At 37.4% G+C, this 20,941-nt stretch overlaps 1 protein-coding gene across 1 annotated transcript in view; it reads left to right on the top strand.

Annotated features, from left to right (window-relative positions):
• The window catches only part of LOC150084675 (uncharacterized), a 284,941-nt gene that overhangs the window by 82,681 nt on the left and 181,319 nt on the right, over nucleotides 1-20,941 (top strand). Inside the window, exon 7 of the mRNA XM_090376319.1 lies at nucleotides 2,271-2,372. Coding sequence (XP_090232445.1) covers nucleotides 2,271-2,372 — 102 coding nt within the window. The remainder of the gene's footprint in view (nucleotides 1-2,270; nucleotides 2,373-20,941) is intronic.

Below are 20,941 nucleotides of genomic sequence, written 5' to 3'. Positions count from 1 at the left end.
TCGAATTCGTGTAGTGTAAACACGTGCTATACGAGGACTGACTGTACTCTTATTGCAAGACCGCGCTCGTTTATCAAGTTAAAATTTATTAAAAATTTTTGCTCGTCTTGCAAAACACTCGTAGACCAAGTTACTCGCAATCCCAGGTACCACTGTATAGTGCAAGGAAGCCACAGGCTTTTGCTGCACTGGCCAAAAAAAAAAAAAACAAAGTAGATAAGAAAATACAAATTGTGCTTCCCTCCCCACCTAGGTAACTATCCAGTTGGCCTTTAAATTTATTCAAACTGCCAGCCTCAACTAACTAAAAGAAAACTTCCTACAATCTAGTCTATCCTGTGTAATTTGAATTTATGGCACCTACTTCTGGAATTCTTTATAACAGTGAAAATTCTCCTTCGTCCATTTTACTAACCCATCTCAGAGCTTTATAAACCTCAATCAAGTCACCTCTGAGGTGCTTGGTTGCAAAGCTCTGTATCTCACATAATCAGTCTTTCCATGTATGGTCACCCTTTTGGCAATCTCACCATGCGTGTTGCCTTTCTTTGGACCATATCAAGAAGCTCAATGTCATTTTTTTGATGAAGTCTCCATATTTAAACATTGTATTCGAAATGTGGTGTTAGAATTGCCTTATACAGTGGGACTATGACCTCAATATCTCTACAGGATAATATTTGATAAATGATTGATAGAACACCATGAGTTTTACTGGCTGCTTGTTTACACTGCTCAAAAAACTTCATATCTGACTGTATTGTAACTTTCTTCCACTACTGTTTTTAATTCAGGTGTATAATTTATTTTGGGGTTGCTGTTCCCCAAGTGTTAGACTTTGCATTTTACTGCATTAAAATATAGCTGCCATATTTCTGACCATTCTTGCAGGTCAAGTCATTCTGAAGGAGCACTGCTTGTTACTGATCATTAACTACTCTGCCAATCTTTACATCATTTACAAATTTTGACATCCGCCCTTCTATCCCATTGTCAATGTTTTTTATCAAAATCAGAAACAACAGTGGTTCAAGATCCAATCCTTGGAGACCCCCACTTCTGACTTTACACCAATCTGAAGAATATCCAATAATCACAACCCTCTGCCTTCTGCCCTGCAGCAACTCAGAAATCCATCTTAGAATTATTCCATCCTAACGTGTTCTAGCTCATACAATAACCTCTCATGAGGGACTGAGCCAAATACCTTGCTAAAATGCAAATAAACTGTGTGCATGTTCCATACATCCAGCCCGTGATTAACTGTGTCAAAATAACCTGCTAAGTTAAATTAAATTAAATTAAATTTTTTGTTTACACTCTGGGACGACCAAACGGTCAGGGGAGTTCACAAGATGACAGAATACAAGAAACAGCACCGTATTCAGCAGTCACGGGCTTGAACCCCGGTCACTCAAGGCATGTGTACTTATGCACCTGTGCACCTGACCACTAGGCTACGGCGACCTTTAGTTAAACATGATTTTCTGTTAACAAAACCATGTTTGTGTGTTGTTCAGAATGTCCTTGAATCTTAATAATTTACTTTAAAATTTTCCCTACCACTGAAGTCAGACTACCAAGTCTGTAGTTACCAACTTTCCTCTTAGAACTAGATTTATGTATTTATATGATTGGTGATATGTTGGCACTTCTCCAATCCAAAGGAATCTCTCCCAAGTCCAAAGATGCCCTCATAATTAACTTCAATAGTACACTTCCTGGTGGCCTCTCTCAAAATTATTAGGTATATGTCATATTTACTTACCTTCATGCTAGAAAGTTTTTCTAATATAGTCACTGTAATTTGGAAATCACTAATTTCATATGACATAGCCTCTTCTCAGCTTGAAGGGTCTTTCTTCAGTAAAGACAGATGCAAAGTACCTATTCAGTTTATTGACTTTTTTTGTAAAAAAAACTCTTGATGTCTTATTTTGTTCTCCAAGTCTGTATTACTTGACAGCATTTCAATCTCACTTTGAAAGTCGTTATCTAATCTGAGTAATTATTGAGTAAAGATCTTTAGATTCTTGATGACCAAAGTGATTTAGAAATATTGTTACTTGATACAAACTTTAATTATCTGGTTAGATTGGAATCTTTTGTGAAATGTATCCATGTTAAGAAACTAATAAACTATTTAATTTTTGCTAAAAATGTGAAATTGTGTTTAATATTAAACTCAATAGTACAGGTTTATCTAAATACAGTGTATTAAAACATGTTATATACTTTTTCTCTCTCTCTCTCCCCCCCCCCTTTGCCAGAACCAGCAAAACATGAAGAAAAAACATCAAGACCTCAATATGCGAAGAATATTAGTCATTATACTGCTCCAGCAAAGATTTTTGGGTCATATTATTCCTCAGGTATGTATAAACATGCAAAGAGTTTTTCAGTGGTGACTGTGTCCTTTCCCAAAAATCAGATCATGACTTCATAATATATATACAGGGTGTCTCAAAAATATTGGTACAAACGTTTAGGGGAGGTAGGTAACATCTAAAGGAATGTGAATTGCATAGGAACCCATAACCGGAAACGTCACCGTAAGTCGGTACACGGCGCTGTTCATCAGTTTGCGAGAGGAAAAATTTCTGGTTTACTCATTCAAGCAGCAGGCACCGCACGAAGAGCAGGCATCGATATACGAACTGTGAGCTGGCAGACATGCACCTAGTGCATGAATTAGTAGAGGGCCCACACGGTGTGCGCCCCCATGCGGCACAACATCGCTTCACAATAAATGTGTGGGCAGGTATGGTCGGTGACTGCTTAGTCAACCCATACCTGTTACCATCCCGCATGAACTCTGCTAAATATCGGATCTTTCTTGAACGAGTTCTACCAGTTGACGATGTTCCAGCAAATGTGAGAAGCAACATTTGGTTTCAACATGACGGGGCGCCTGCCCATTATGGAAGGTGTGTTTGTGACCATTTGAACAGGCGTCGATGGATTGGCTGTGGTGGACACGTTGCCTGGCCCCCACGCTCACCTGATTTATCCAGCCTTGGTTTCTTTCTGTGGGGACCCCTCAAATCTATCGTGTATGAATTGCCTGTGGAGATGGAAATGTATCTCGTGGCGAGGCTCATCTGTGCTGCTGCTGCTACTGTCAAAGAAACTCCAGGTGTATTCAACCGTGTCCACCAATCTGTGCTGCGTTGGTGTCACGCATGCATTGCATCGCATGGTGGAACCTTCGAACATCTGTTGTAATCTCATGAAATGCATCCATCTCGTACTCCATTGTTAATATGTCAAATAAATGTTTGCCACTAATTACTGCTTTGTGTCATTTCTGCTTCTTGTGCCTGTGCTACTACTTTCCCATGACGTTTCTGGTTATGGGTTCCTATGTGATTCACATTCCTTTAGATGTTACCAACCTCCCCTAAACGTTTGTACCAATATTTTTGAGACACCCTGTATATTTTCTGCTTGCATTGTGGTTGGAGAAATTTAATACTCTTAGTTTTCTATTTCCTGTATACTGCAGAAAGTAATGTTTGTACATTTACACTATGGTAGAGAAAAATTTGCACAGAAAATGTTAACTCTCAAAGAAGAGGTAGTTAGCTATCATTGCTGGTGTCTCATTTATTTTACAGAATTTGGGATATTGTATCTTGCCATGATTGCCCTTAAAAGATATTACTTGTACTACATGATGGAAGAGATGGGAGTTGCCAGAGCTTTGCTCTGGAGGCTATGTTTGGGTTTCACTATTTTAGTTCTCTAATAAGCAAAGTGATGGTATTACACCAGGTGGTGAGTCATCTACAACCTAGGAATGCCTGGTGACACAGAGGGGCAGCATTCCTCTGTGTGATGTGCAACTTCCATATCACACAGAGGAATTTATTATTCACCTAGCCTGTTGAACAAGTTTTTTTTATTGAAAAGAATTTCTCCAAAATTGTAGCTCCATAAATTTGCTTATTTTTGCTCTGCCATTGTTCATATTTTGAGTGTTTGTAACATCATGAAAACCTAGAGTATTTTTTTGAACTAAAACAAAAGAATAATATACTCCATCAAAACTAAGGAATGGTATATATCCATTTATGCGTGTTATTAATTTAGCCAGTGGTCTTTTGTTGTTGACTTCAAATATATTTAGTATGGCACAATGCCATATCCTGAAGGCGTCTCCGTAGCCAGGTGGGAAGGAGCAGCGGTGTGTAGCACACGCTTCTTGATTAGACCGGGGTTCGAGCCCGTCACCACCAAATACGGAGGATGCGGAAAGATCAAGGGAATGACCACTGCATATTCCCGAAGCAATATGGCCTTAGTTGCTAATGCTCCTAAAAACCAAATAACAACAAACAGCCATATCCTCTATAGAAACTAGTACAGCATGCAACAGTTTCTTAATAGAACTAATAAATAACCTTCTACTTCTTCCATGATAGTAAATAATGTAGACCTTAGACTGAAACTGAAATTTGTCTTGTTTTAAGATACAGTATATTTTGCAAAAATAACGTTTATCTGAAATTACAGCTAGAGGACAGAATTGTCCCTCTTGTAATAGTGACAGAACTTGGGCTTATTTAGAAACTACTTTTGCCCCCAAGTCCCTAAAGTATCTAATTTTGCAAAAAAGTGTTATTTTTCTCAAACTATTTCAATACTTGTTGAAATTTGTACTCTGCTTCTATACTTGAATGCTGCTTTGGACTTATGTAGATCACTTGTAGGGTTTTATTTTTCATATAACAAAAATTACAGTTTAAAATGGGAAGTTTTCTCCAAACACCACTTGGTTACTTGTTTAGATTCAGTACATTTGTCTGCCCCTTTTTTGGTGCCAGGTCAGTAATTGAGGCTGTCTGTTTTTTGGTGATGAAACCAAATAGTTCCAAAACTGGTCACAATGGTGCTTTTGAGTTTTTAATGAATATCATATTTTTCTACTGGACAATTTTATTTGATTATAAATGAAATTAGTTATTTTTTATTTTATTTTTTTATGAAAACCCCAAACACGAAAGGTATCAAAACCTATAGTATGTAGTACCGTGCATGGGTTGAAGGAGAAGTATGGGGGGAGGTAGACTCATGGACAAATGTAGTTATTTCTACAAGAGCCTAAGCCAAGCTCTGTCACTATTGCAGGAGAGAGAATATTGTCCCACAGCAGTAATGACAGAAAAACATAATGCAGAGAAATGTTATTTTCTCAAAATATTTCAATATTTGCATTGAATAGCACACACTTCTGTACTTGAATTATGCTGTATAATCATCATAATTTGTCACACCACTTAATTTGTTATTTATTTATTTTTAAGTTTCAACTGTCTTTCTATTAGTTTATACAGTATAACTTATCCTTTTAATTAGTCATGTCAGTTAATCACATGATAATGTACTTTTCTGACATTGTACTGTAGATATATAAATCTACTGTAAATAAATCTTCCCTTCTAAAGGTATTGGAGAAAATTATTTTGCTCTAAGTATTCACTGAAAACTTGATCTAACTGTCAAGTTTTCAATGAGTATGGTTCGTTATGGATGCATGCAATCTTACGAAACTGGGAACTGCAGTTGCATTTGCAGATCATAGGTCAGGGATAGGCAGTCATTTTTAGGTAATAGTTAAAATTAAATTATTTTAAAATAAATATAGGCCATGAAATTTTTTAGAGACTTTTCACATATACCTAAATTTTTAAGGACCCTCTTAATTTATTATATGGTGGTTAAAAAATAAAATAAACTCATACATTGTTTATCTGCATATGCAATAATTTCATTCACAATTTTTTTTTTTTTTTGTTGTTGTTTTAATAATAAAAGTGTACATTTTATTTCCCCTTTTTTGTTTATTAAAAATGGATTATTAAAAATTATGTTAAAATTAATCTTATTATTAAACGAAAATAAATACAAAAAGTTTTACTTATTACATATATTTGTAGAATATTTAATACAAATCAAGTTTTAATTATAACAATTTACATTTAATGGCTAATATGATCTTCGGGCTTAGAGGGGAACAGGCATTCTGTGGGTTATCAGACACTCAGTCTAAAATATCCTGAAAAAGGCCTCTGAGGTTGGGCAAATTCATATTTTAGCAATAAATCAGTTCATACACCAACCATAAGAATAAGTATTTTACTGTAACTAAAATATTTACAAATTAAAAATGAAATAAAATATAATAATTTACAAAAACCGCATTATATTAAAATAAATTATGTACATGTGAAAAACATTAAAACTGTGATCAGATCCTTGCGATAAAATACACTAAAATAAACCGGATTAAAAGTGATAAAAATCTGGAGCTTTCGGAAGCATCGGCTTCCTTCCTCAGCAGTAACAAAACTTCCTGCAGCACGTCCAAATATAACAGGCTCACGGTACTTATACACGTGGTGCAGTTGGCGCATGGTCTGAACTGGAAGCGGAAACAGCTCGGGAATGTGTCAAGCAAAACCGTTCATCCGTACTTAGGATAATAGTTTCAAACAGAGGATGCATTCGCATACCTCTGTCCCTATTCATAATATTGTGGCTGGATGAACAGATTCGTAGGCTCTCGAGCCATTTACGGTTCCAGAACCCATGCGCCCAATCCACAATAACTGCATCCTCTGGGGAGATTTGATGCTGCTTCTCCCAAAAATGTTCGGCCACAGCAGACTTATTGTAATCAGCGGTTTTTATAGCATTTGCATGCTCCCCCAGACGATCCTTGAGCCGTCGTTTTGTCTTGCCCACATAACATTCTCCACAATCCGGGCATTTTATCCTGTATACTACTCCACTACTCAGGTCCTTTGCTATTGGGTCTTTTACCTGAGACAATACTGTGTGCAACATCCGCCTGGGAAGCTGCACACAGCGTGTTTTATAACCCCGCAAAACTCTAGCAAGATGCTCAGTAAGGCCCGGATAGTAAGAAATGTATGCAGTAGCCACAGGAACAAACGGTTCCTGACAGTTGGACTCTATTCCTCTACTAAACCTGTGTATGATCCTCTGGGGGTATCCGCATTTTCTAAGGTCTGCTGTGACTCATCTAATTTCACATTCTTTGTCCTCAGAGGTAGTGCAGTGTGACCCCTGAACAGAAAGTGGACATGGAAGAGCCCAAATGGATTAACAACCAGTGAAATCGACTTCGTCCTCACTAACAGAAGATATATCATGAATGATGTTACCACCCCGAACAAGGTAAATGTTGGAAGCGATCACAGAATGGTAAGAAGCACAATTGATATAGATGTAAGAAAAGAAAGGAAAAAACTGACTCGAGTAAATAATCTGAAGGTCCTTTGAGATAACAGAAGAGGAGAAAAAGCAGTATATACTGGAACTTAAAAACAAGTTTGAGCTTCTGAAGACCTTTGAGGACCAAGATATTGACAAGGAATACAGCAATTTTCTGAAAGTGATAAAGCCCAAGAAACCTATAAGTAAAAAGCAATCCAAAGAAGAAAAAATCAGTCAAGAAACACTTGTTGTGATGAACCAAAGATGACAAATGAAGAGCAGGATAAACACTGACAAGGATAAAATTGAGTATACTGAGTTATGTAAAGCCATTAGAAAGAGACTCAGAGAGGACATAAGAAGATTTAACACAAGAAAAGTAGAACAAGCATTAAGGGAAAACAAAGGACTTAAATCAGCAGTTATGAGCAGTAATACAGAAAGACAAATGATACTGAAACTGAAAAATAGTGATGGTGTACTTATGAATAGCAGAGAAGGCATAATTCGAATAGCAGAAGACTACTATGAAGAATTATATAAGGAGTGAGGAAATGATGCAAGTAGTTGGGAAGATTGATTACAAATTAGCAATGCATATGACATAACTGTTATCCTCCCTGATGAGGTAGAATATGCATTGAAGAAAATGAAGAATCAGAAAGCCCCGGGTGGAGATGAAGTTACTGTAGCATTGTTAAAATTAGGAGGAAGAGACATGACACAAAAACTGGCAAGACTCTTCACAAAATGCATTAGAAAAGGTGTTGATGCCTAAGGAGTGGAATAATGCAATCATAGTTTTGCTGCATAAGAAAGGAGATAAATCAGAAATTGGAAATTATAGACCAGTTAGCTTGTTATCCCACATCTACAAGTTGTTCACAAGGGTCGTTACTAACAGATTAGAAAGAATACTTGATGAGAATTGACCGAAAGAGCAAGCTGGCTTTAGGACAGGATTCTCAACTGTTGATCACCTTCGTGTAATATCGCAGCTAATAGAGAAAGGAAATGAATATAAAACACCATTATGCCTGGCATTTGTGGATTATGAAAAGGCATTTGACTCCATACAGCATAAGGCAATGCTTGGGGCACTGGAAAGACAAGGCATAGATACTCCATATATTATGATTTTGAAGAAAATATATGAGAATGCTACCTCGTTTATTAGACTAGACAGACAGACAGTAGCAAATTTAAAATTGAGAAAGGAGTTCAATAAGGGGAGACAATATCTCTGAAGTTGTTTACCGCTGCAGATGTGCAGCAGTAAACCTTACGATATGCAGATGACATTGCGGTCATAAGCCACGATCTGAAAGAATTAGAGGAAAATCTTAATCAGTTATGCACAGTTAGTAAGGATTTTGGACTAAAGATGAATATGGTTAAAACAAAAGTAATAATCAACAAGTATGCCACATAAAATGATATAATCATTGAAGGAGCAGTAATTGAAAAGGTGGATTCATATACTTATCTGGGACAAGTCATTAGCTGTAATAATGATAAATGGCTGGAAGTCAAGAGAACAAATTTCGGATGGATAGCATTCAAAATATAATCATATACTGAGGAGTAATATCCCAATTTGTCTGAAACATAAAATAATGAACTAATGTATACTCCCTACCATGAATTATGAAAGTGAAACTTGGGCACTCACCAAAAGAATGGAAGAGAAGCTGAAAACCACACAGCGAAGAATGGAAAGAATTATATTAGGAATCAGACAAGAAGAGAAACATGGATTAGGCAGCAAACACAAATAAAGGACATTCTTATCAAAACTAAAGAACTGAAATGGTCTTGGGATGGACACATAGCTCGAAGACATGATGACATATGGACTTAGAAAATAACAGAATGGTACCCAAGAGGAGCTAAAAGAAAACTGGGAAGACAACAATGGAGATGGACAGATGAAATTCACAAGCTTGCAAGTAGTAAATGGATGGCCATTGCATCAAACAGAAGGAACTGGAAAGTTGCTGGAGAGGCCTTCATCCTGCAGTGGATTGAAAATGGCTGATGATTCTCTTGGGGACTGGGCACTCTTTGACCAGTGCTTCAGTATTTGGTTTCATTAATGTCTCTTAAATGAGATTTATATTTTGACTTTGTATATTTCATTGGAGAAAATAATTGCTCACATTTGTATGAGCTTCCAGATAATGATAACATTAATTTTGCATGTGAAATTAATTTAGAAAATTCTTAATTTTTTAAAGCACATTAATAAAATTCATATAAAGAAAATTCATTAAATTTGCCTTTAAGGTCTAGTTATTCTTTTATTTCTAGCAGTTCCATTTGAAAATTTTCAACATTATTAATAACCTAATAGAAAAAGATAATGAAAATACCTCAAATATATTATGCTTTTCTTTAAAAGTTTCAAATCTGCTGTTGATTTTGCAATAAAAGTCTTAAAATCTTTGTATAATTATCTCTCTATACATTAAAAAAGTTTTCCTCCTGATATTTATTCGAACTTGAGAATGCCACGTCGTGGGGTGGTAGGGTAGCATTAGCATTAGTAGAGGCATTTGATGCAAGAAAGCAAGCTTATGCAGCATCAGCCAAAAAAATTAAAGTAAAATAAATAAATAAAAAATAACCACTCCCACTTCACCCCTCTGTTCGTTTGAAATACCTGTCCAGCCGAGCCTTAAACTTATTTAGGCTATCAACTTCCACGACAAGGGATGGAAGTCTGTTTCACCTACCAACCACCCGCTGGCTAAAGGCAAATTTCCGCACATCTATCCTACATCTGTCTTTCCTCAATTTGAATTTATGCCCTCTCAGGTGATTATTCTGAGCAAGAGGAAGAATCCCATCAGCATTGAGCATGCTCAAACCATTCAAGGCTTTGTACACCTCTATCAGATCACCTCGCTGCTGCCTAGTCTCCAGACACTGTAATTCGCAAAACTTAAGCCTTTCTTCGTAAGAGCACCCCTTTGTTCCATTCACTAATCTTGTTGCCCTTCTCTGTACTCGTTCCAGCAGCTCTACATCCTTCTTGAAATGAGGTCTCCAGGCCTGTATACAGTACTCTAGGTGTGGCCTGACCATTGCCTTATACAAGGGAATAATCACCTCCTTATCCCTGCTAGAAAAATTCCTATATATCATTGACAATACACCATGAGCTACTCTTGCAGCCCGTCTGCACTGTCAGAGAACTTCATATCTGCCTGCACAACCACCCCCAGGTCCCTTTCATTCTCTAGCACTGTCAGTGTAGTACCACAGAGTTGATACGTTGCTCTGGGGTTGCTGTTTCCCATATGTAGTACTTTACATTTGTCAATGTTAAACTTCATTTGCCACCTCTCAGCCCATCTGCTCAACCTTTCCAGATCCTGTTGCAGCAGCATAGTGTCAGTAGTGTCCTTGACAACCCTGCCAACCTTCGTATCGTCTGCAAACTTGGACATTAAGCTTGATATACCATCAGCAATATCATTTATAAATACAGAAAACAATAAAGGACCCAGTAGCTAATGGGAGAAGAGGGATGCAGGTCACATGGTACAAGTGGGCAGGGCAATTATGTCACTACAAATGCACAGGTAAATAATTACATAGGTCATTTCCTAATTAGATATCAATCAGTGCGTTTTGACAGGTGTATGGAATCTGCAACATTTAATTTGCTAATGTGATAATTAACACAATGCTGCGACCTAGATTGGTAATCACCGATTCTAAGAGAAAACGATGGCTTCAGGGGTCTGCCCGGAAATATAGTGAGAAACATGGCAAAAGGTTATGAACTAATCAGAGAATAAGTTCATGACGACTGAGCAAGTGGAAAATCAATGCAACGGGAAGTGGGTAGCTAACAAGTGCAGACCAAAACTCAGCGAACCGTTAAACTGCTCAGACATAACATAAGATCTTCACAAGATCCTGATAACGAAGAAACCACTGAAGTATCATGTTGCGATTTAGGTGATATGGTAAATGAATGTCAGCATTGCAATGGATTATCTTTTCACAGTGAACTCAGAAGAGTCGCACATTAGTGTCGTCACGGAGGGAAGGTATGATTGCTGATGGCAGATACCTATCCTGACACTTTAAAGACTTTTGTTGTTTGACAACACGGAAAAAGGGAAACACTTCTGAGAAAACATTCAACAACAATCTTTACCCCTTCACATCTTTTAATGCCGAAAACACAGACTTTCAAGGTGGCGGCAGCCATTATACGATGCGAATACGAGAAGGTGCCATCGTGAAAGGAACAATGAGTTTAATGTCCATTAGTGACATTCCACAATTCAGCGAAATCTACATTTATGATGACGGAGAAGCATTGATGGAACAAGCTAAAAGAGTGAAAAGGACAGATGTCTTGGAAATCATTCAAAGTATAATGAATGAAAACTGAGGTCACAGGTTGGTGAGTAAAGCCCCCTAGTAGATATTAAATTTGCCAATACAATTTAAATGTTTGAAAATTATATACATTTCCCTTTATCAGATGATTTTTTTCATAAATTTAATTTACTTTTGAGAGATCATTACATGTTCATGTAGTTAACTCACTCTTGGTTTTGCTTCTGTATTTTCATATTAAGGTCATTTTGGTGACTTCTAATATCCAGAGGAAAGGTCAAATCTGCTAATCTCTAACCTCTGGAATAGGAATTTTTCATTTCCATAAATATTTTCCTTTTTCCATGGTATTATAAGATATTTTTAAGATCGTTGCCTTAGAAAGCTGCCTCACTTGCCAGTAATATTTCAAATCACTGTATTCAAATTTAATATCTGAAATTCGTGTGAAATTCTGAATGATTCGGAGATGATTTCAATTTAATAAAAGTCATACACTTCATGATGACAGGCATAACATAATCAAATTTTACTGATATGTAACATAATATATTTCCTGCCATATAAGATGCACCCATAATTTAGCAAAGATTATTTAGAAATAAAATAATAACATTTTTGAGGAACTGATTTATTTTATTGCAAATATCACATTACTTCTAATTCTTTTTAAACAAAAGCATTTTATTACACATATGTATGATATCATGCATACCCAAAACGTTAATCAGCTCAGAATTCATAAACAAAAATATTATTCTAATTCATCTTTAAAGAACAATAAGAAAATGGGGAAATAGAAGAAAAAAAGCAAGGTTTTATTCATCTTCAAAACCTGGAAATCCATCACTGCTGTCATCCTCATCATGATTATCATCACCCTCCTCATCCTTATGGTCACTGCTGCTTGCTGTCTGATAGTGAAATGTCATTCTCATCAAATAAAATATCATCTATGTCTTCAAAAACATTACTGATGCCTCACTTCTTAAATAACTTCAACTGTCTCAGTCTTTATTGCATCCAAAGATTTTTTGTCCATTGGCACACCTGAGAAATTGTTGGTCTCTTCATATGATCAGTAGGTGTTAGTTGTGTTGTAATGTCTTCATCCATTTAGTCCATTCTTCTTTCATGCAAGATATATGTCTTGTTAATAGAAACATCTAGCGGTTGTAGTTGGCCAGTAAGTCCACCTGTAAATATAGCAAGTTGTGTTTTCAACTTTTTCACCATCTTCTTTGTGGCCTTTGTTTTATGTGCATGAAATTGGTTCTATACTAGTAAGGCTGGATTCTTGAAGGCCACCAGGATGCTGTAACCACACTTTTTCCAACTATAGGAACAGTTGACCCCATGTTCATCTATACACCCTATAGGATGAATATGGACAAAAATACCTTGTGGAATTTTTTCCTTTGGCAGAGTTTTTCTCTTCAATACAAGGAGAGGTGAAAGTTTCGTTCCATCAGCCATGTCTGGTTATTATTTTATTTCTGGCAGTTCCATAACAACAAGCAAACCAGCAGTATAGTGTCTTTTTATGGCCTGATGTCTTCGGTGAAGACATCAGGCCATAAAAAGACACTATAACATTTAACATTTATACTTCTATTTCAGGGTACTATGAAATTCTGGGATTTGGTTTTCATATTGTTCTTGCCATTTTCTGGGCTTAACTATGAGGACCTTGTTTATAAGTCTGTAACACCAACTTGTGCCATCAAAATCAAGTCCCTTTGCTGCTTCCAGAGATGGATTTGGCTGCTGGGACATCAGGCAAAATTCCATTGGGCTAATGGCCTAGGGGCCAGATTGTATATAAAATTGCATTTGTGCGTAACTGCTTTACGGGGTTGCTTTTGGATATTTGCACAGTTAGTTTTATGATCCAATCCACCCGTGGATACTGCCATGAATTTTCTCCCAAAAATGATTGTTTTTGTTGACACAAATATACCACAGTTCATCTTCTCTATTACTGAACTATTCAGTTCTTTCTGAAGTCCTGCCCATTTTGCTGTTGGTCAGCGAGGGTTATGCTTGTTTTTGATTGTCACACTGAGTTTATCCTCTTGTTTCTGCCAATCCTGGATCATCTTCTCTGTTGGTGGTAGTGACTGCGGCTCAAAATGTCTCTGTGCAACTCTTTTTCCATGTTCCTTTGTGTAAGTGATGACTTGTAATATGTAGCCAATTGTGTAACAAGGTATTTTCTTTGTTAATTTCATCGTAATAGTGTACCGGTAATCGGCAATTACAGTTGAAGTTGAATAAGTGTGTGAATGGGCAATGGCTGTGACTTCACCAAGAAAACATTTACAGCACCTTAACAGATCCAGCAAGATTTTTTTTTGACCAAAGGTCAAATTTATAAGTGATTTATTACATCATTAACGTTTTAGCAAGAGACTTTCATAAAACTACGGATATATTGGTAAAAACTCTAAATCATCGGCAAGACAACAACATGCTTGCTTATGATATGCCATCACTTTTATAAGATGCAGGGTGATTTTTTTTTTTTTTTTTTTTTTTTGAGATAGATTTCTGGAACAATAGCTCATCTTATATCGCAGGAAATATGGTAAATTTTGGTGTATTGTACGGCGAAATGCAAAGATCTCAGGAAAAAAAATTTCATCCATTTCTCTTTTAAACAATGCTTTTATTTTTCCCAGTCACTGATGGTTTATAGATAATCCTTTTAACTTATTATAAGATGCCTGTATTCTTTTATGGCTTCTTTTATTATTTGAAAAAAAATCTTCCCTGGTAGTTATACTTTTTGTTGGTTCAATGATAACATCTTCTGTGATATTAAAAGAATTACAAAGTTCCTGTATATCATTGACAAGACACCATGAGCTACTCTTGCAGACCACCTGCACTGCTCAGAAAACTTCATATCTGCCTGCACAATTACCCCCGGGTCCTTTTCATTCTCCACCACTATTACCTTTTACCACAGAGTTGATACGTTAGTCTGGGGGTTACTTTTTCCCATATGTAGTACTTTATATTTGTCAATGTTAAACTTCATTTGCCACCTCTCAGTCCATCTACTCAACTTTTCTAGATCCTGTTGCAGCAGTGTACTGTCATTAGTGTCATTAACAACCCTGCCAACCTTCATATTGTCTGCAAACTTGGATATTAAGCCTGATATATACCATCATCAATATCATTTATAAATACAAAAAACATCAGTGGACCCAACACTGAACCCCGAGGGACTCCACTAATAATATTAGTCCACGAAGGGCAGTGTCCATTGATTACCACTCTGTCTTCTCCCACTCAACCACCCCTTTATCCAAAGCAGCAATTTGCCTCCAATTCCGCACTGCTCTAGTTTGTGCAGCAGTCTTCCATATGCAACAGTATCAAAAGCCTTTCTAAGATCCAAATATATAATATCAAAGTTATTCCCTACATCCACTTGCTTTGTGACCACATCATAGTATCTAATCAGATTGGTCAGAGAAGACTTCCCCTTAACAAAACCATACTGTGTCCGAGCTATAACTGAAGTCTTGTCTAGATGATCCTGCAGTGCTTCTTTAACCAATGCCTTCATTAATTTCCCTGGAACAGAAGTTAAACTAACAGGTCTATAATTACTTGTGTCGCACTTTGATCCTCCTTTGTGAATTGGGGTCACATTTGACATCTCCAGTCCAATGGTACCTTGAGTTCAAGGAAGCTCTCATAATTATGGCAGTGGGTTTGCTTACTTCATTTAATGCCTCCTTTAATATAACTGGATAGATCCCATCCACCCCAGGTGCCTTTCTTATGTTTACCTTCAACAATTTCTCCTTCAGTTTCCTCTCAGTTATTACAAAATCATCTAGCTTACTGCCAGAGTTTAGTTCACCTCTGGCATTCCCCTCCTTGAATAACTCCTCATGTGTGAATGTAGATGCAAAATACTCATTTAGTTTGTTAGCCACCTAAGCAGGAACGTCAATAGTTGAACCGTCAATATCCAGTGGATCAATCTGATTCATCCCCTTCCTTCTACAGTTTAGAGGGAAGAGAGTAAAGAAGTCTTTGCTGTTTTTCTTTGCATCCTTTGCCAAAGATTTCTCATAATCTGTCTTTGCATCCTTTGTGACTTGGTTACAGACCAGTTTATATCTATTGTAGGCTTCCATGTCACTCATTAATTTATATGTATCCCATGCATTTTTCTTCTCTGCCACATGTCTCATTAATTCATCTGACATCCATTTAGGCCTAAACATTGAACAATATTTCTTAGTTGGAATGTAAAGCCTAGTAACTTTCAAGATTAATTCTTTGAATGCTTCCCATTTTGAATTTGCTGTTGGTCCCACTGTATAGGATTTAAATACTATCTCAGACCTCTGTAGTTGCCTTTGCGACAGCAAAAACCCTTCCCTTTACCCCTGATGGTAGTTACCTCTTTGAATAAATCCCACTTCAGCACACTGTGATCACTGCCACCTAGTGGTTCCTTTGTCTACAGATTCTTAATGCATGAAGAATCACTACTGATAATCAGATCAAGAGTATTGCTCCGTCTAGTTGCCTCCCGAATATGCTGATGTTGAAAACAGTCATCCAATAAATCCACAAAAGCCTTGCTAGTGTGTGAATGACCAACCCACAAATTCCAGTCAATATCCGAGAAATTAAAATCCCCCTTTATTAGACTCTCTGATTTACTGGCCCACTCTATTTCCCTGTACAGTTTTTTACTATAGTCATCAGAGTCATTAGGCCTATAACACACTCCTGCTCTAAATTTTGATTTCCCAGTGCTTATAACACACCAAACTGACTCCACACTGCACTGTCCAGTGATGTCCACTGCTGTACCTCCTTGGATTTTATGTGTTTCTTAAGTAACAGCATAATCCCTCCTCCCTTTCTGTCCTGTCTATACTTCCTGTACACATTGTACTCCCCAAATTCCAATTCTGCATTCCTTATATCTGTGTGACACCATGTCTCTGATATCCTAACAATATCTGCCTTAGATGTTTTGACCAACACCTCAAATTCATCAAATTTATTTACCAAACTCCTAGCATTGGTGTACATGTATACATGTTTCTACTCTTAGTTACCCTAACATAGTCCATGTGTTTACTTGTACCGCAATGACTCCCAGCAGTCTCTGAAATCCCCTGCATCTTGTTTTCCAGGCTGCTGCTCATTCCAGTAGAAGCAGTGCAAGAATCATTTTCAACTCTGCCAGTGGCTACTGTTAATTTATTACTCCAGGTATCCCTCCAATCTAGCAGTTTCCCTACCCACCTAACACTGCCTCGATGGCATCAGCAAATATTCTTGCATCCTTTCTATTTAAGTGTATCCCATCCCTGGTGAAGCAGTCTCTCCTGTTAATAAGCACAAACCAGGCTGAGAAAAAATTTTGCCCATTGAGCCTTTAAAATACTTTCTTAGTCTTTATTACATTTCACAAGCAGTGTTTGCTGACTAGGAGGATTCTTCATATTTTGATTTGTCTCTCTTTTTTTTTTTTTTTATGAAAACCCCAAAAATGAGAGGAATTAGAACCTATAGTACTTAGTACTTGCATAGGTTGAAGGTTAAGAAGATGAAAGAAGGTATTTGTTGACATTAGACTTGAACTTCTATAGATTGTGATTTTCAGGAAATACACATGAAGGATCTTCCAGTAAACATAAGTTGAATGAATAAATGAGGAAGAAGAAAAATTGGCTCGGTGAGTTTAAAGTTGAACTTTAAAAGGATCTCAACTGATTGCTGCATGTGTTTGGACTGCTTTGAAAGAGAGAGAGAGAGAGAGCAGGAATTATAGAAGTCAATTCAGAGAGTAGAAAGACTGTAGAGATGAATCATTAATTAACATAAATGCTCTCTTTTGAATAGAATCTAGAAGCCTGCGAGAGGTTTTGGGGGCACTGCCCCAGATGTGGAAACAATATTCCATGGTAGGGTGGATTTGTGATTTGAACAGCCCTTTGGAAGAAAAGAAATGCTGAGTGTTAAAGAGAAAACCCAGTTTTTTAGATGCAGAGGAAGCAATATTTGTAATGTGCTTATGCCAAGCGAGAATAGAAGTCAGGGTAATCCCCAATAGAGATATATGATCTTGCCTAAGAAAATCAGAGTGTCGTCAAAGATAAGCATAGGAGCAGAAGAATACATTTTGCAAAATACATGACAGAAGTGAGTTTTAGAAGTGTTGAAATCAACTGAGCTATCTTTGCCCCACTGGAGAATTACCTGGAGATCAGCATTTAAGGAATTGGTAGTGGATATTCGAGAAGTTGAAGTGTTTGTCCAGGGCTAGTTTTCTCAAATTGGAAGGTGGAATGCAATGTGCTGTCATCAGCAAAACTAAGGATAGGATTTCCAGTTAATGGAAGGTCATTAATATACACAAGGAAAAGAGTGGAAGAAAGAACTGAACCTTGAGGAACATTAGAGTGAAAGAGAAAACCCAGTTTTTTAGATGCAGAGGAAGCAATAGTGGAGAAGTCAAAAAAAAAAAAAAAAAAACAAGAGACCAATCTACTGTCACCTACAGTAAGCTGTCAGAGAGAAAACTGGATACACAATTACAAAGAACAGTTCGCAAATCATAAGATGGAAGCTTATTTAGAAGACCTTTATGCCAAACATGATCAAAAGCCTTTGACTTGTCAAGAGTTTCACCAAACGTTTCCATTGAATTTGTCCATAGATGGAGCCGACCGGGCTAGCCGAGTGGGTAAAGTACCTGCCCGGCAACCCAAAGGTCGCGGGTTCGATTCCCACCTCGGGCTTGGATCAAAGTACTGCGAAAACCTTGGGAGGTGCAATATGGCCACAGAAGCCGATGCGCCAACAACTACCAAATCAAAAAAAAAAAAAAAAAAAAAATCCATAGATGGGTAATATAAGCCAGAATATCACCAGGGCTTCGACAATGACGGAATTCATACTGGTGATCATTGATCAGATGGAAGATTCTTAGATAGTTTAGGAATTGGCAGTTAATTAATTTCTCCATTACTTTAGAAAGAAAAGTAAGTGCAATGAGACGATAATTTGATGGAAGAGATTTGTCACCCTTTATTTAGGAACTGGCTGGATATGAGCAAATTTCCAAGAAGAAGGAAAAACAAAACACCTTTAGAATAAAAAATGACACAGAACGGGAGTAAGTTCAGGAGCAGGTTTTGAAAACAAGTGAAGAAATACCATCAGGACCTGGAGCTTTCTTAGCATCAAGATCCTTCTGACATCCTTTTGATGGAAGATCATGGGAGGCACTGAATGGAGTTTACTGAAAATGGTGGTAGGAGGTTTACCAAGATCATCAACACACTAGTTGGAAGAAAAATAATATGCTAGCAAGTCAGCTTTATCTTTGGCTGAAGTGACAATAGAACCATCTAGTTCTGATAGAGGTGGGGATAGGGAGGGGCACAAGTTGTGGCCAATAGCTTTGGCAAAAGACCAAAGTGCTTGGCTTCAATTTGGACAAAAAGCAAGTTTTCTACCCTTAGCCTGTTTGAAAGCTAGTTTGGACTGATTAATAACTGGTTTACAGTTGTTGCGAGTGGTGTGCAGAGACAATGAACCTGGAGATTTGGAAACAAGCCAATTATGATATACAGCATTCTTCTCTTGAACAACTGTACCGCATTTATTGGTAAACTAAGGTTTAGATGAAGGATGATTTTTAAGGTGGAATAAAGGATTCCATCCCTTCAAGAATAATTTCACTCACGCGATCTGAGGAAATGACATCAAAAGATTTGAAACAGTAATCTGACCAAGGAAAAGAAAAGAAATCTTGCAGATCATCCCATTTTGCATTCTTGTAATGCCAAATAACACGAGGTTGAGAATAGCTATGAGAGCAAGGCTCCTGGAGAAGAGACCATTACCAAGTTGTGATCTGAAGTGCCTAGAGGAACACTCACCTTGACTTTATAATTAGATGGGTTATTTGTGAGAAAAAGATCAAGCGTGTTGGCTGCAAGGTTAGGATTGTCTGGCAGTAGTAGTAATGGCAAATAATGCAAGAAAGCAAGTTCATATAGCATGAATGAAAAAAAGAAAAAAAAAAAAAAAATAGTGCAACCCATCTGTACCCTCAAAGAATTTTTCTAGTTCTCCCTTGAATTTATTCAACTCATCCATTTCCGCAACAACAGATGGAAGCCACTTCCAACAATCAACCACCTGCTGAAGGCAAACTTCTGCATATCTATCCTGCAACCGTTCTTTCTCAACTTGAATTATGTCTCCTCATGTGTGTAGTCTCTCAAATGGAAAAATACCATTGAAGTTCAGCTTACTCAATCCAGTCAATGCTTTAAACACCTCAATCAGATCTCCCTCAGGTGTCTGGTCTTGAGATGCTGCAATTTGCAGAACCGAAGCCTTTCTAGGTAAGAGCACCCTTTTGTTCCCTTCACTAAACTGGTTGCCCTTCGCTGCACCTGTTACAGCAGATCTTCCTTTCTAAGGTGAGGCCTAACCATGGCCTTATATAAAGGGATAATTATCTCCTTATTCCTGCTAGCAAAGTTTCTGTATATCATTTACAAAACCCCATGAGTTGCCTTGGCAGCTCGTCTGCACTGCTCAGAGAATTTCATGTCTCACTGCATTATTACCCCAGGTCTTGACTTCACTACCCTGAGTGTTTTTTATGAAATCCCCAAACACAAGCGGTATTAGAACCTATAGTACTTAGTACCATGCATGGGCTGAAGGTTGAGAAGATATTTGATTTAACATTAGATTTGAACTTCTGTAGATTATAATTTTCAGCAAATACGTGTGAAGGAAGTTTGTTCCAGAAAACGTAAGTTGAATGAATAAATGAAGAAGAGGTAAAGTTGGTTTTGTGAATTTGAAGTTGGACGTTAAAAGGATGTTGACTGGTTGCTGCATGTGTTTGGACTGCTTTGGACGAGAAATAGTAGGAATTATAGAAGCCAGTTGAGAAGAACAATGCTCATGGAGCTATCTATAGAAAAGGCATGTAGCAGAAACAGTCTATGAGACAGAGGGTGGAGATACTGTGTTAGAGATAACTCATTAATTAACTTAACTGCCCTCTTTTGAATGGAATCTAGAACTCTGGGGGTGGAGGAAGAGAGAGAGAGGGTGGTTTGGGGGCACCGTCCTAGATGTGGGAGCAATATTCCAAGGTAGGGCAGATTTGCAATTTATACAGAGTGAATAGCTGTTTGGAAAAAAAGTAACACCGAAAGCAAAAGAGAAAACCCAGTTTTTTAGATGCAGAGGAAACAATATTTGTAATGTGCTTATGCCGAGAGAGAGAGAGAGAGAGAGAGAGAGAGAGAGAGAGAGAGAG

This window comes from Mastigoproctus giganteus, chromosome 6 (genome assembly GCF_048544385.1).
Source record: "Mastigoproctus giganteus isolate SK-2022 chromosome 6, ASM4854438v1, whole genome shotgun sequence".
NCBI lineage: Eukaryota > Metazoa > Arthropoda > Arachnida > Uropygi > Thelyphonidae > Mastigoproctus > Mastigoproctus giganteus.
The sequence above is the reverse complement of the archived record's forward strand: the minus strand, read 5'-3'. Positions and strand labels throughout refer to the sequence as shown.